Source organism: Parus major, chromosome 1 (genome assembly GCF_001522545.3).
Source record: "Parus major isolate Abel chromosome 1, Parus_major1.1, whole genome shotgun sequence".
NCBI classification, from domain to species: domain Eukaryota; kingdom Metazoa; phylum Chordata; class Aves; order Passeriformes; family Paridae; genus Parus; species Parus major.
This window is the reverse complement of record NC_031768.1, coordinates 69,013,859-69,030,898: the sequence shown is the minus strand read 5'-3', so window position 1 is coordinate 69,030,898 and position 17,040 is coordinate 69,013,859. Positions and strand designations below refer to the sequence as shown.

Genomic DNA, 17,040 nt, shown 5'->3' with positions numbered 1-17,040 from the left:
ACTAAACCACGTCCCTCAGTAACAACTCATCTGCATGTCTTTTAAATACCTCCGGGGATGGCAGCACAACACTTTACTGGGTGTCCTGTTCCAGGCCTTGACAAGCATTTTGGTGAAAGAATTTTTCCTGATAATGGATCTTAACCTCCCCTGTGCAACTTGAATTATAGAAGTAAGTTTGGTAGTATTGCAAGGCTATGTTTTGCAGGTTAACATTCCCCATGCACCACAAATGTTAACAGGTGTCAAGAGCAGGGGTGAAATGGCATTTGCAGCAGAGATAGAATTCCTCATTGATGTGAAGAGTGCTGTGTCTTGGCTCGTAAGAAGTGTTGTAGTTGTGGAGAGCTTTACGGGAAATGTGGGAATATCACCAGGGAAAGCAGGTTATGTTCATAAAAAATGGTGCTGACTTCAGCTCATATTTTATGTGAAAGATAATTGTTGTTAGTGCAAGAAAAGATTGGCCTTAGTCATGCTGCAGTTCTCCTGGTTCCCTTACTGCTGCTGTTGATTATTTAATATCATCCTGTTTTACTTCACTTTCTCCTTGTTCCTGAAGCAATTTACAATTTTATGCATCATTGGGACACTTTGATTTACTGTCCCTCAGCTGCCCCATGGGTGTGTGAAATGAGCATTTCTTCATTTCAAGAGGGAGATGGAGGGACCTTAGTGTGAGCTCAGGACTGCACACAGGGATGCTGTTTCCTTTGCTGGATCTTGAACTGTATGAAAACAAGGGCACGACCAGCCAGGGATGAACATGGGCTTCTAAAACAGATGTACTGGCATATTTGTAATTTGCTGATTTCTATTTCTTTGAAGGTCTGTTGGGTCTTCCTTCTTTATATGGGGGTACCCAGACTAACAAATATAAGACAAACCTTTCTGGTTGAGGAAATGGATCTGAATCATAATGTGATATGGAAATGAAAAGGAAGGCAATTTTCTGAGAGCCAAACACATAATTTTTGTCTGCTTTCTCTTTGTGTTCTACAGAACTGAGCTAGGATAGACAGAAGCAGTTAGATAACAAAGTCATTAGGCCAAAAAATAGCCTTTATCATTAGCAGGCATCATACTGATAGTCAAAGCATGTTTCTTGCAGTCTGCTTTGTCTGAACTGACTTTGTTTTAACGCTGTCAGCTGCTGGGCACAAGTCAAGTCATCTGGTAGGAAAGACATGTGGTTTATGGGCGACACAGGCTGGGTTTGTTGAGACTGAGGTTGCTGGAAATGCTCTTTACAGCCCATGTGATGTGTCATCATCTGCACGAGCTCTTTCAGATACTTCAGACAGTTGTTTGCATTTGTCACTGTGAGTGTTTCAGTCTTTCCAAGACAGTGATTCAGGAATCATCTGCCACCACTGCAGCAATCATTTCCTTATTCTGATGGTTTTGCTGATGTATGATAGCCATCTTCTTCACTGGGTTGCTTGTGGCTGTCTGGCTTTGACTGAACCCATAAGGTTTTTTTTAGCAAATTAAAAAAATGTGGCTTTAACAGCTATTTAGCACAAAAGGCAAAAGCAGAAACCAGCAAGAATGATAAACTGAGTACACAGATGCAAAACAGTACCAGGTGCTGTCAGTGTCAGTAACAAAGGCCAGAACTCCTAACACAGTGGTGATGGGTTGCAAAAGAGACTTCTCAGGTGTGTTCTTGAAGAGTGTCAGCTTGACTGATGAGAAGGAGGGCAGGTTGCTATGGAATTTTTAGGAGGATAGTGGGGTTTTTGGGTATTTGAGAGGATTGGTGGGATGTTTAGAAGAAAAATAAAAGGCAGGAAGGGGAGTGATCAAGGTGGAGTGGTGAGGAAAAAAGCAAGGAATGCTGTCAATCTCAAAGTCTGCAAAGACAACTGTAGAACAAACAAGGGAGAATTCTATGTTGCCTCGCTACACAGACAGGAAATCCTTCTGCTGCATTACTTAAAAGTTTTTCATATTTGTGTCCAGTTTTGGTGATAGGTTTTCTGTGTGCTCTCCAAGCTGAATTTTATGTGAAGAGGTTGGATTTTTTTAGGTAGGTGATAGCTGCTATCTTGGGAGTAAAGAGTAGGAGACGCTTAAAATGCAATCAGAAAGGACAAAAGAGAACATTACATTGTTTTTTGGAGCTCCAACTAGTATCTGCATCTTTCATCAAGGAATAGTTTGCTGTATCTGGTACAACGTGTCCATTAGGTCACAGGAAATAGAATATTTTGGTATGGATGCATAGCTGTTGAACTATCATGTAATCTTCTGATACAGTTAATTAAAATTTCTAGCATAAATTTATTATGTGGATTGATGCTGATTAAAGAAAAATTCCTTTGTTATAGGGACTGGCACAGTGTATTCTTAAACCCTACAACATCATTTGCCATTCTTTGATGCTGTGCTTGCTGGTCTGGCTTGCAGTTAATCTTCTCTACATCAGCCTGTATGATGGAGTGTGTTGGATTTGTGACTAAAGCATTGTTGATAAGCCAGCAGTGCTTTGGCTATTGCTTGCAGTGTTCAGGCTTCCTCTGTTTCCCATTCCTGCCCCTCCTCCCTTTGGAGGAGTTGCCTTTGCATTGCTTCTGTTGTTTTTTGTTGTGGATGTGTTGTTTAATTCCTATTTCTTTCATTTACTAAGCTGTTTTACCTCACAAATTCCTTGCATTTTTGTTCTTCCATTCATGGCTGACTGAGAGAGGTGAGCAAGTGGCTCTGTGGGGGTTAGCTTCTGGCTGGGGTTAAGTTACTGCAGGCAGTCCCCACCTGTAACTGATAAAAAAGTGCAAATAAGCATTTCTTGGTTTTTCCCATACTGATCTTATTCTTTCTAAGAATTACAGGCATTTAAAGAATTCCATACTTCTTGTGGATCCTACCTTTAAGTGCCTTGATGTATTGCTTTTACAAATCTTTGAATTTTACCTTGCTGAAACTCTACAGCCTTCTGCATTGATTTCTACTGTTGCTTTGTCTCCTCTACACTATCTCTCTGTTTGATCTTATACTTCAGGTAAAATCTCTGTGAGCTATCAGTCCTTTATTCCAACAAATGCTACACTGAAGACTGGTCAGTGAGTCATAATGCAAGTCTGTCTCAAATGAAAGAAGGAAACAAGAACACATATATGTTGCACACAATATACTTCCATTTTACTATCTCAGTAGCAGCTAAAATTTTAGCACTTATGACAAAGGTGTAAATAAAAAGGATTTTTTTTATTTCCTGTTATATAGTGGAAAAAACTATTTTTTTGTTGAGTGTCAGAAGAAAATTCTGTATTCAAAGAATAGTTTAATTCTCCATTGGCATTTTTTTAAAAAAGAAAAAGCCCTTTTAATAAAAAAATGTCATCATTTTTGGCACACTGAACTGTTAGGAATTTGACTGCTCTTGAGTAGTCACATTTAACTACAGTTTGCTTAGATAAAGCTTTTGTTTCTTTATTACCAATTTACTGAGTGCAGTATGATTGTAATATGACCAGTAGAACCCAAATAGACTGATGCTGTCTGCATTCAGTTGTTGTGCTGTATCTCATCTATGCTTTCCTTTTGGGGGGGTTCGAACTATAGTTTGTGAAGCAGCTGAGCTGGTTTAATGGCTCACTACTGCTGAAAGATGTTCCAGGTGTGTCCCTTTGCTAGGGCTGTCTCTGCTGTTAGTACCCTGATTTGTCTCAGCTCAAGAGCTCCGTACCAGGTTACCTTTTACCAGCCTTTGTGCATACAGAGTAGTTTTCTCTTGAACTGGGTGCTGTTGTATGGGTGGCTTCTGTGATTATACTAACTGGTATGATCTGTGTTGTGGCAAGAAGCTGGACCCTCTTCTGTGGAGAGTGGTGACTTTGTAGATGAGCAGAATGCATCTTACAAACCACATCTTGGTTTAGTGACTGCATTGACAAGCTCTGCATCAGCCATCCCATTCAGTCTCAAATGACTGCAACCAAAATGAAGCATTTTCAGATAATTGGGAGTGAGGAGAAAATGGGGTACTCCAACTGGGACTCTTGAAGATTACAGCCTATGTAAAAGGGCAGATGCCACAGCTGGCTGTTTGCAGAGTCATCTTGGTCCTGGATAATAATGAGATTTACATGGAGTTGAGCTTTTAGAAAATGAATAGGAAGTGAGTGCCCTGAGGGGGTTATGACCTGCTTTCAGCTTTGGTTTGAAACTGGTTCTTTCATGAAAAAAAAAAGTGGTTTTCTATGGCTTGCAGATTTCAACTTTTGTTGTTTGTGTTTTAAATATCCCAGCTCTGGATGCATGGATATAACTGTTGCGGACTTTTTCTTTTGCAGTTGCTGCGGGAGCTCAAGCATCCAAATGTCATTTCTCTGCAAAAAGTGTTCCTTTCTCACGCTGACAGGAAAGTGTGGCTTCTCTTTGACTACGCTGAGCATGACCTCTGGGTAAGGTGAATTGTTTGTAGGTACCAGGCTTAGAATTTTAGTTGCGGCAAATGAGAGACACGTAATTTTTAAATACAGCATAGCTGCTTACTCCATGTTGGAAGCATTTTCAGTACTAAAGGGAAAGCAATGGAAAATGTTAAATAAACACACCACACAGTTAACTTGTGATCTCTTAAAGAAGATAAAAAATGGCAAAAAATCTGCAGAAATCAGCTCTCAGTAGCTAGAAGTCTACTTAAATAAATGTAGCTATAAATCCCTACTAGAGCTAAAGTAGGGTGCAGGAAAATGTATTGATTACAGAGGTGAATTCCCTTTGAAAAATGACTAACTTATTTTCTGAACAGGACAGTTCAACGTTTTAGTTGCATTGATTGTCATCCATGAATACATGAAATAAGAGTAATTACACTGCATATTTAATTCATACATTTCAGTGGGAAAATTTTTTTCTCAACTCATCTGCAGAAATTCTGTGTATTTGGGAGGAAAGCTATTTATTCCTAATTGCAAGATACAGCTTTAAAATATAAACCTGTTGGAGGCAAAGTAAATTTGTTTTAATATACATACTGTATTCCTCTGTTAACAGTATTTGTAAGCTTAATATCCATTTGGAATACTTAAAAAATAAAATAGCATGGTAAAACATGAAAAATAATGTGCAGCCTGGACTTCGCTGAAAAAAGGTGTGTGTGCCTCATATTAATGCTGACATACATTTGGAACATTGCTTTCGATGCTACAAATCTTAACCTGAAAAGATGCTAAGATTTGTATGAAGAGGTGCCACAGAAACAATTTGTAATGAGATGGAAATTTTTATGAATGTGTACATGTGAGGATTGCACAGTATGAATCATGAGTTGTTTTTTCATCAGCATGTCACTTAGCACAAACCAAAGTAAAACTAATTTCTTCTGAAAATGGTGTTCCTTATAGTTTGGAATTATTCAGTAGCATTTGCCTAAAAGCCAGTGTGTCAGTTTTCTTTGCACTATATTAAATGAAAGATATTTTCTTACAGCTTCTTACCTGTCTTGGAAGTTCTGATACTTGGTATTGAGGTTTTGTTACCAAAATAAAATTAGAGACAAAAAAGTTAGCAAACAGCTGAAATGTTGACATTCTTGAGTCTGATAAACAGCAACAACATCTTGAGGAAATGGAGTACAGTTGGTTTGGCTTGTTTCTATTTTAATATGATGGAAAAATAAGAGCACTCTTTTTTTCACTACTCCCCCATATTTATGACATGCTAAGCTACAGAAGTCTAGGAACGTTTGAGGGGTTTTTTTCTGTTTCAAAATGTGCTACAAGGCTTCATATTTGTTAGGGGTATTATTACTATGACCTGTACTTGTTTGTATTTATACATTTCTTCATTGCTTCATAAACCTAAATCATCACAGAAATCTTTCTGTTAATGAAACACTGGTTTATATGTAAGTAACTTAGGAATGACTCTCATTTTTGACCTTCATGCTTACATGCATACACCTGCATGAACTCCAGAATTCCCCCGCTGCACCAGCTCCTGGTTGTTCACTGTACCTGGATGTGAGAGACTTGGTTGTGGTGACTGGGTTGGCTCTGTGCCCCAAAGAGCCAGCAATGGATCAAGTGCTCCAGCACTGTGTGTATTTAGCACAGCAGCTTTTAAGTAAGGCTGGGAAAGGGCCAGATAATACAGAGTGTATTAGAGCAGGAGCAAAAGAAGTCTGGAACAACCATCTGTCTTTGTGCTTGTCTCTGAAGATTCACTTCTGTCTGTCCACTGTATGAAAATTACATTTGTTTTGGAGTTGATGGAAGTGAGAGGTGAGAGGAGGTGAAACTTGTGGCTTTAGGCTGAGGGATGCTTGTGCATGTGGTGCTTGGCTTACAGTACAGGGACTGTCACCTTTTCATCAATGCTTCTTTGCTCTGTCCATCTCCAGTTTTACCATTGTCAGGGCAGAAATGTGCCAGTTCTGCACAGGAAAGCAAGGCTCGCTGCCTGAAGTGAAGGAAGGCAGGCTGTATGGAGCTGGGCTGCAGCAGGAGAGAAAAGGCAGTTTCCCAAAGGGTATTAGTTAGTTGGGTTAGCTAATTTGCCCCCAGAATAGAAGGGTCATGAATGTAGGAAGAGCAAATGATAGAAGTTTGGAGCCAGGTTTTGGTAGACAAGATCTGCGCTGTTTTGATGATCACACAAGTGCGAGCCATTACAGAAATAAAATGTGATATGATAAGAGGTTTGTTTTAGAAATTGCCTCTGTGTTTGAAGGAGGCAAACATGGAAATGATGGTTACCATGACTATGGCACACCTTGCTGTTGAACTTAGTGACACCTGGGACTCAAGTGCTATGACAACACATCCTTTTGCACTCCTCCTTTGTGCCAGACATCATTGCTTGTGTCTAAACTTAGAATTACTAAAGGTTCTTTTTCTGTCTCTGACTTGATGGCTGACTTTCAGATGGACAGATTTGTAGACTTGCTCTGTCAACAGCTTCTGTTTTGAGACTACTGTGCTATAAGGGTATAGTAAATAAAGAAGGAATAAATCTGGGCTTCTGATTTAAATATATAAAATTCCTGATGCAGTTTGCAAAAATTTCTGCTTGGTATTAGGTCTTGAATGTTACAGTCATTATTACTGTAGGAGAAAACTTAGAAGTAAAATAATGTAAGAGGTAATACATTGTATTTCTGTGATTTGATGTACAGGGTATCAGCCTATCTTAACAAAAAGACTCCCCAAACAAAAATGCCTCTAAAACCTGAATGATCAGTGATCTGGAAGGAAATGTGCTTTGATGGTCATAGTGGTTTTGTATTCCTCATACTCTGCAGGGCTTAGCTGCCTGCTGGGGTTAAACCACAGCAAAAACTGATTTAATTTTTGGGAGATTGCTTTGGGACAGTGATCACATTACCTAGTACAGTATTAATTTTTTAGTACTTAAGGCACATGTTTCTTGTTTGGAAAACAAATCATGAAAGGTTGAAAAAACCCTAAGAAGTCTGTGTAAGGAGTCAATGGCAATCTTTTTGTGTAAATATTGCACTTCTTTTATTTTCATTTCTTTTTTCCCCTTTGCAGCATATAATCAAGTTTCACAGGGCTTCTAAAGCAAACAAGAAACCAGTTCAGTTACCTCGGGGAATGGTGAAGTCGCTGTTATATCAGATCCTAGATGGTATTCACTACCTGCATGCTAACTGGGTGTTACACAGGGATTTGGTAAGTGGATCCGCAATGGGTTTTAGCACTGGGATGATGATTGAGGGCAAGGGTTGTTTTTTTTTAATGAAAAACCACTGGGAAACAAAAACCTTGGTGCTAAGAGCATGTACTAATAAATAAATGTTTTTACACTGCAGTCAGATGGCCTTGATTAGTAGAATGAATTTTAAAAGCTGGCTGCGATCTGATATGCTTATGAGAGCAAGTGTATCAGATGGCTGTTTTTGTTTTTTCGTCTTCAAAATAAACTATTTTAAATGGGTTCATTTAAATAACAGGCACATTGAGGTACAGAGGATGCCTCTAGTAGTATCACTGCAGGCAAGATAAATAACTAAATGCCATTCTGGTGTAGGTGGGGGAGAATGACTGGCTGTAAGAACTGCTGAAAAAAATATTTTTTTCTGAAATGATCAGTTTAATGTAGGAAAGTGACTTCTGAAAGCTGTTATTTTCTCCTAATGTTTATAATCTACCAGCAATATAGCCACACCAACTTTAGATGATTTCTGCAAGTAAACTAATGTTTATCCAAGCTATAATACAAGGAAAACATTTTTAATCTCAGTTACTGTCTTTAACCAGCAAATTCTTTTCAACTGGTGAGTCTCACCAATTCTTATATATTTGCCTTCAAAATATGCCCACAGCTAACTGGTCTATTTTTGTTTGTTGTCTTCAAATTGGGTAGTTTCTCTGATCCACTTGTCTGTAGCTCTTACTCTTTGATAGCATTATTTTTTTCAATTTGCTTCTAAGTGTTGCATATGATACTCTCATGCATGAATGAAATTTCAGTAATTAGAAGTATCATTAGTTTGACCTTTCATTCCTATGAGTCAGTATTACCAGTGATATTCTGTGTTAGGTGAAATAAGTCTGGCTTCCTTACTACTCCTCCAGAGACACTTTTTGTCTTTGAAATAGCTTTAATAGCCTTCCTGGAAATTTGGTCAAGACTAGTTCTTTTTGACATCTATTTTCATGCTTGATAAATGCTTTTACAGAATGCCAGTTTATCCATTTAAACTGAAGGAAAAAGGTATATCTCTGATAAACAGCATTTTCAGAACTGAAATACAAGGAAACTTTGCTTTGTTGCAATGATTGTGTGGATGGTTTTCATTTGCTCCTGGTTTTAGAAATGGAACAAAAGCCTCAGCACTGAGGGGAAATATGAAAAAGATTCTTTGTCATGACTCATGAAGTAGTGGAGCAAAATATAATATGGAAACACATAGTGGATGTTACTACATAGACAACTTTATTGTATTTTTAAGAGGCATACAGGAAACAAATGATTTGTCATCAAGAATCTAAATTTTTTCACATTTTACTTTCTACAGTTTCAGAGAATTTATGAACTTGAAATAATGCTTAAAAGAAAACCATGCATATTGTTAACTGGATGGCTCAGGAGATTGGTAATTTATTACAGAGCCTTTCACATCTAGGGCTGTAGCTCAAGTTTAAGTTGGCAACTTCAAAAAAACTACTACCATCTTATTTTCTGTGAAATGAGTTGGTGGTCTCAGTCCAGCATGAAGTTTCCTTCCAGCAGAAAATCCACCATCACAATTGGCTATCTTTGGATAATCTGAGGAAGAGACCAAAAGCTTGAGGCAGAGACTGAGAGGTCTTCCCACCGGAACCTTGTCAAGCTGTGTTGGTGAGAATCCTGTAAGAGCTGTACAGGGGCTCTTTGTACAGCTCTTGTGCCACCTTGTTCATGGAAACCTTTTGGACTTGTTTTGAAACTGTCCAGTTTGAGCTGAATTCAGAGGGCACATTTTTCAAAAGACAGAACTGCACTTGCCAATGCTTGCTTTCTTTTATCAGGGCTGGAAATAACTTGATTAACAGAGGGATTTTACCTAGTGTTTTGTCTTGGAAAGACAGAGGCCAGTTGCTTAAGCTTGAGAATTGGGACTTCACTAACATTCAAAGCAGCATAACTGATATTATTACTTAGATGTGATTTTCTATTTCAGGATACTTGTAACATTATTCTTCAGGAATACCAGTGTTAAACCATCAATTTTAACTCCAGATTGGATGGCTGGACAGATTTACTATGTTTTTTTCCTACTGTGCCTTTAAATGATAGGTATTCCTGTGGTTTCTAGATGTTTTATGTTTTCCTGGATTTAGATAGACCCACAGAGTTGCTTAAGTAACATGCTTGCTTGCATGTCATATACTATATTTATAAGAGTGATGGTGCTTGGGGCTGGTAGGTAGCTAAAGAGTATAGTACTTGACAAAAAAAAAATCTGTTATTCTCTCATAGGATAAGGAATTTTTTAATGGTATGAATTATCTATATTTCTTTTACCTTCCATCTAAGTGCAGTTTTCTGGGTTTGGATTGGTTTTCTGTTGGTTTTTTTTTTTTTTTTTGGTGGTTTTTTTAAGATGTCTTAGTTGAGTTAGCTTTTAGGTAGGTAGTTTTTTTTGAGTTTTTTTGAGATTTTGATTTCTCTAACCAGAAACAAAATATGGCATAAACCAACTCTTTTCTTGCTAGCATCTACAGGCTGGGCACCAAAATGTAGCAGCTATTAAAAACACACAAACTTAGGCTGATATTTGTCTTCACAGGATTGAAATCAAGAAATCTGAATCATGTAAGATTTGTATAAAGTGACTCTATTCTGTATGAAACAGCAAAATCTATTGGAAGACAATTGTCTGTTGTGGGGTTTGTAGTCATGGTGTGCCTTTTACAAAGGAAGTGTGTACAAATCATTGCAGAAACTTAAATACTTGACTCTGTTTTTCTTCCACTGGGTACATGAAAGCCAGTTCACCATTTCCATCAGAGCAGAGACATGTTGATTGTATTTACCTTTGAATACTGCCTTGAATACTACTGTACCTGAGTAGTTAGCTTTTCCATAAGTCTTTGAAACATACCAGTAAAATTTTTCAACAAATATATGCCAGACCTTTTAAAATTTTTTATTTGACTTGCATATTCTTCAGCTTCTTTAAATTCCATGGCTGAGAGTAGTTGAAAGCAGATTGTTTATTCATGCTCTGACTGTAGCAGGAAGGAAATAAGAACACTTCATGTAATTACCACAAAGTGCATCAATTATAGTTTTAATAATATTTTGAATTTAGTTATCAAGCATGTTTGAAACATCCTGCATTTTGCTGACTTATTTTTTGAGTTTTTTTTCCACTTTATAATATGGAGCTATTGTGCTTCTTCCTTTATTCAAAGTTCTTATTCCACGCTTCTGCATAAGCAGAAGATTGGCCATAGATATGTCTTCATCAATATGCAACCTCAACAGCAAGGGAAAAGACAGCATGCTTGGAAGGTTTTTTCAAGTAATGGGCTCAAAATAAAGGTCCTTTTGCATGGTACAATAAGATTTAAACCACACCTCTTAGCCTTTGAAAGTGGATCGCTAATTTTTTTGGTAATTTTTTATTTTTTAAATTTATTTTATTTTATTTTATTTTTTTTAGTCCTGTCTACACAGTCAGGATCCAGTCTCAGGTAAGAGGTGAGCAGCCCTCTGCAGGTTCTGTGTAGTGACAGTAAGATTAGTCTGCAGTTTACATTAATAACGGAATTGGCACCTGAGCTGTTTAAAATACTTCCACAGTGCAGCAGTGCTTAAAAGCATACCACCACATCATAAAAAAAAAACCAATGAAAAAACCTAGAGGAAATCTCATATGTCTTGTAGTACTGCAGTTGGGACACTATTATAAAATTATTTTTGTTTCTAAATCTTCAGACTACATTTCCTGGCCTGTTCCTTTGTGCATGGTGTGAGTGGGTGTTGAGCAGATGAACTGCCACCTGGCAAGTGAGGTATGGAAGTGGGGAGCAGAGTGCTGGGCTTCTGCTTCCCATTCTTCTCCTATCTCTTGCCAAAGGAATTACCAGTCTCCTAGCTTTTGTCAGTAGCATCCCTGTCCTAGTTAGCCTGGGATTGTGTCACTGTTTGTGACATTTGCAGATTGGCACTAGTGCAGTCTGGGGAAGGCGTTTGTGGTGTGCACCTCAGCTCAAGGGCTGCTGTGGGCCGAGCACTGGCTTTTAAGAAGCTTTGAGGCAGTCAGGCTTTAATGCAGTTGGTACATAGCTTTCTGAGATGTGAACTCTTCCCAAGGATACCTGCTGTCAGGTTTGGGATTAGTGAGAACATTAAAGATGTTCTTTTAACAACGAATGGGGAAATGCCACTGCCAGAGTCTTTTTTTTTAGACAGGACCTTAGTCACTTTCCAGGCTCTGTAATGTGTGCTTTAGGCAAAGTTAAATATATGGAACTTTTTAACTTGGCAGTTTACAGTTTTCCTCATTAGAACTCCGGAATCCAAGGATGTCTCCTTGTCAATATTTAAGGATTACTTCAGAAATACAGGAATGCCCTTCTGTCTTTCTATAAACCTTCCAAAGCTGTGGTCATTTGCAAGAGTAAACCTAAATCCTTGAAAAGAAAAAAGTAATAATAGTGCACATTACTAGAAATAAGTCTGTAGCTTTAAAAGATAGGGTGATTTTTCTACTCTAGGTAGATCAACAAGTAAAAGGTATTATTTCCCAAAAGGTATTATGATGACTTGCTGATTATTTGCTTTCAGAGGAGAAAAAAAACCCCAGTAATCCAAAACAAATCACTCTTCTGGTTGTCAGCTGTTGTATTTCCCAATGTTTTTGTTTCCAAGGTGTTTCTCATTAGGTGTGTACTTTCATGAGATCACAAAAGAACAGTGTATCTGGCAGAACTTTATTTTCTTGCATGTGCTTCTAATCACATGCTTTCCTGTGAGTTGCACTTTACTATAGTTCTAAATATTCCATAGTTGAAATAATATTATCTAGTGTTTCTCAATTTTTCTTTTTACAAGGAGCATGACTATTCCCTTGCCTGCCTTTCTGAGCACTTTATAAATGGATTAGATTATGCTTTCAAACTAGTAAGTAATAAAAATGTAGATTGAGCAAAAGAAGCTGCAAAACTTTAGTATTTAGTGTTCATGCCAGTGATTATAAAAAAGAGAGAGAAGCAACCCAAAATCCCCTGAAAAAATAGCCTGTTAGGTTAAGCTTTTGACTGAGTAATATCTGTCAGTTTTGTAGAAATGCAAATTTAAAGGTAGAAATAGAGCACGTTGTTGCAGTGCTACCAGCCTTCTAGTTGGAAAAGTAGTGAGAGATCTTTGAGTTCACCATAGATTAGTCTATAGAGATATATCAAATCATGTGCTTCATATTCATATATGCAAATAACTGTGAGACCACTCTCTTTGAAAGGTCATAGCCATCGGGGAAGTTCCTGAGGGGAAGAAAGCAAATGTCACTCCAGTCTTCAAGGAGAGTCTGGGAAATTACATTCCCAGTCACTCTCACCTTGATCACTGGGAAGGTGATGGATCACATCCTCCTGGAAGCCATTTCCTAACATCTGGAAGATATCAAGGTGATTGAGAGTAGTCAGCATGGATTTTTATGCAAGGGAGATTGTGCTTGGCCAAGCTGAAAGCCTTCAGTGACTAGCTCGATGGACGGGCTAACAGCAATGGATGTTGCTTACTTTAGGAAGGTTTTCAGCCCAGCATCCCAGCCATCCTTGTAGACAAGCTAATGAAGTACACAGCAGGAGTGCACAGTGAAGGGCATTGAAAACTGGATAAGTTGAAGGGCTTGAAGAGCCACAAAGTTAAGCTGGACACCAGTCACTGGTGGAGTGTCCCAAGGGCTGGTTCTGAGTTTAGTGCCATTGAACATCATCATTAGTAACCTGAGTTTCCAGGGGTTGCCATCCAGCCTCAGCCATTCTGTGAATGTGTTGTATCTCCACCATTTGATTTGTCTTGAAAAATTCAGTTACTGCTCTTTCAAAGTCTGAACTCCAGCTCATGACAAATCAAGAGAGGAGAAAGCAGGTGCAAGGGGTGGGCTGTGTAGAAGCAGGTGTAAGATGAATATGAAAGATCAAATATCTTCCAAGGAATAAGGAACAGTGTGAAGAAAGTGAAATACCAAATCTTTGAAGTGCACTGGGACATTTTTGCAATGTATCTTGACTACAGTATGATGAGAGGTATGACATGATGCCATTTTCTTTTCCTGAGCAAAAAGGTGATGTATTCCCTAAAACCTTTTTTGGAAGCTGTGTGGTCAAAAAATGAAAGATACACTTGTACTGGATCATCAGTTTTTACAGACTTTGGTATGAAACATTCGTGTAATGGCAATATCTCTCTAAAAAGATATACCCAAGCCTTGAGCTGTTAGGCCTGTATTTTTCATTCTTTGCTGAAGGTGCTAAGTACTGAAATCAGATAGAAAATATAAATGAAAATAAAATATTCACTTTATTCTTCCTGTTGTGTTTGGGCCTTCACTGCAAGCCTTCCTGGTGATTTTGGAAATCAACCTTTAAAGATAGTGAAAAAATTTTATTTTGTTTTAATTCACAGGCTGTGTCCCTTCAAGCAATTTTTGAATCTGAATGAAATCTTTCATAGGTTTTTACAGGTTGATCATCTTTAACCATAGGACTTACAAGAAAATGTAAGGCCATTTAAAAAGTTTTAAGTAAGGTTGGTGAAAGAATAATGCAGACTCCAAGATTTATGCAGTATGTGAGATCAACAGATAACACCTGAAAATTTTTATTCAAGCAACCGCTGTTCAGCAAAAATGCTAAATCAGTCCTAAAAGTTATTTGATAATCTTTTATCACACAATGCTGTTGGATTCCAATTTATAAAAAGATGGAGTGCTGAATAGGAGAACATTTGGTGGATAATTTTCTGATTGCAAGTGAAAAGCTCTTTTATATGCTTGATTTAGTGAAAGTAGGAGTGCAAGGAAAGGTCAGAAATCTCTATTCCAGGTACAGGTTTTTTGAATCTACCTCTCTTAGACTACTGCTTTTATTCAAAGCCCCATTTGCTCGATTGTCAAGTCCAACCCTATCTATAATTTTTTGCAGCCTTTCATTATCTTTGGCAGGTGTTTCCAAAAGGTCTGACTGTATCAGCATGTCTGGGGTACTGACTTATGTTTTGTCTGGTGGAACCTAAATTTAGTTTCTCCTCTTTTTAGCTCAGTATTTCTTTTCCATAGGTAATTTTCAAAATAATTAATCCTGTGCAGTGATAAAGCCCAGGTCTCACAACCTTAATGTTTAAAATTGGCAGTAATACTGACTACAATTTTTTTTCTCTATTATGAATGAATCTTGGTTTGAAACTAGAATAAATACAATCTTTGTGCAAAGTTTAAAGGGAAGGTCAAGGTGGAACAATGTATTTATTATGAGAGGGACTTTGCTAATTTACCAAGCCAATAATATGACCAACCTTAGACACAAGTACTTGGACACTGTTATTGCTTAGAGGAAGTAAGTTAAGCAGGTAAGGGTTCTGAATTTGGCGTTCCAAAATGATTGTACGTTTCTACATGAAAGAAATACAAGGTGCAGAAAATAAATTGGAAAAGTAAGACTGCTTATTGAACTGCCACCAGATATGTTAGGGACAGACAAATGCAACACAGATGAGGATTTGTAGGCATGAAATTGCATTACATGATTATTGATCTTTTAGTGAGATATTTTTGCCTTATCTGCTCAGAACTGTCAGACACAAGAAGCAATGGAAGCAGACCATTTTTTCCCTGACATTTCAACGTCACTGTACATGGAATAATTTTAACTAGCAGTCTTGGACCAGTTAACAGGCAGTGAAAATTGTTACAAAAAGGGTGTTCCAAATTTGAATATTTTTCCTCATTCCTCTGGAGCCCTTCAGGACAAAATTGAATGTTTCAGAACGGATTTTTATAACCATTTGCATCTTTACAGGGTATGAAATCAACTCAGGCCTTTTCTGTGCCTTTGGGAAGTTTGTCCTTGTCTGGTGGAGTATACATTTAATTACAGCACCAGAAATACGTGTCTTCATATTGCATATTAATTTCTAGTCTGGAAACAAAGTGGTGCTTTAGAGTTGTAGATATGCAAAATGATAGCATGGCTCCTACAGTCTCTAGGAAAAAAACAGTTTAGAGAATGCAAGTTGTGTTGCATGTTTTACAATAAAAAGAAAATAATGTTCATCTGTTGATACTGTGTTGTTGCTTAGGTAAACAAAGCTTACCTGGGCATGCTGGTTCTTAATTTCCTCAAGTGACCTTTGTATCTGTTGGCAAATTTCAGGTACATTTGGTAAAAAGATATGAATCAAAACAGACTGTTACTTTCAAATGTCATGGAAAGCAAATGTCATATAGAGGAGGGCATATGTTCTGGGAGAAAGATATTGATAATTGAACCAGGGACAAATGCTGAAATACTTCTTTTGCTTTTTTCAAGCTTAGAAATATTTTAACTTCCTAAAATTCCAGGTAATTGGATTAAATTGATAACTGAAATAGAACGGTGTAATATAACTAATATATTGAGGAATATAAGATGATTATTTACATCTGTCTGCATATGTATGACATATTGGGGGATGAAAATATGTTAGCTGCTGGGCAGACTATATTAGATTTTTTTCTTTTCTGCAGCTATAAATTGTTCTTTTGTTACTAGCCTGTTTTCTAATGTGCTGGCTTTCCAAGATGGCCAGATACCTGATTCTGGTGCTGGAAAGAGTAACGTAAGTAATCTTTGTTGGAAGGCAAACTCAGTCAGTAAACTGAACAGGCTGCAGGAACTCTCATATCTGTGTGTGTAAATACGGAGGTAAGAGTTCTGCAGAGGAAAGGCATGCTAGAAACTTCAGATCCAATTCCTGCCATAAAGGTGATGAGCTGTTAGATGGAAAAAATACCAGCATAACTTGTGGTTCTGACCTAAGAGAAGTATGGAGGACCAGAAGCTCTTTTATCATAAATGTACCTTTAAAGTAAGTTTAGTCAATAAAAACCCTTCAGTAGGATTTAGTAAAATCCCTAGGGTATGATTTTAGAAACACCTAAATGAAGTTTGAATTTTACTTTTGTCAGATTTTCTTACTGCTAAGTACCTTGTTAAGGTTGTGGAAAAGTTATCACACCAAAAATGCTGTGGAAGGTAAGAATATGGATTGTTCAAAATATAGGAAATAGCTGTAATAAGTGTTTCCACTGCAGTCTGCTGTACCAAGAAAATGCCATAATCTGTATGCATTATCTAGATTTATTATTTAAAGGAAAAGATGATGAGAAAATAGTCCTTTGAGTAACTCTTACCACAGGGTTTTAAAGTAATGTTATGAATGCTTATCCCATGTCAAAGCTTGTTCTTTGTGAACTTCCAATTTCATCTATCTTACTGTGAATATGAGTGACACAAAAGGAGATATTTGTGATGTAGTTTGAAATAAATACTGTATTTGTTCTGTGCACAAAAGTTCTCCAACAGGTGAACACAA

General features: G+C 37.5%; 1 protein-coding gene across 5 annotated transcripts in view; it reads left to right on the top strand.

The window, feature by feature from the left end:
- The window catches only part of CDK8 (cyclin dependent kinase 8), an 80,867-nt gene that overhangs the window by 36,713 nt on the left and 27,114 nt on the right, over nt 1–17,040 (top strand). For all 5 annotated transcript variants that reach the window (XM_015640775.3, XM_015640765.3, XM_019008112.1 and 2 more), the window contains 2 exons: nt 4,299–4,409; nt 7,503–7,643. In XM_015640775.3, coding sequence (XP_015496261.1) covers nt 4,299–4,409; nt 7,503–7,643 — 252 coding nt within the window. Of the gene's footprint in view, nt 1–4,298; nt 4,410–7,502; nt 7,644–17,040 lie in introns of those variants that run through there.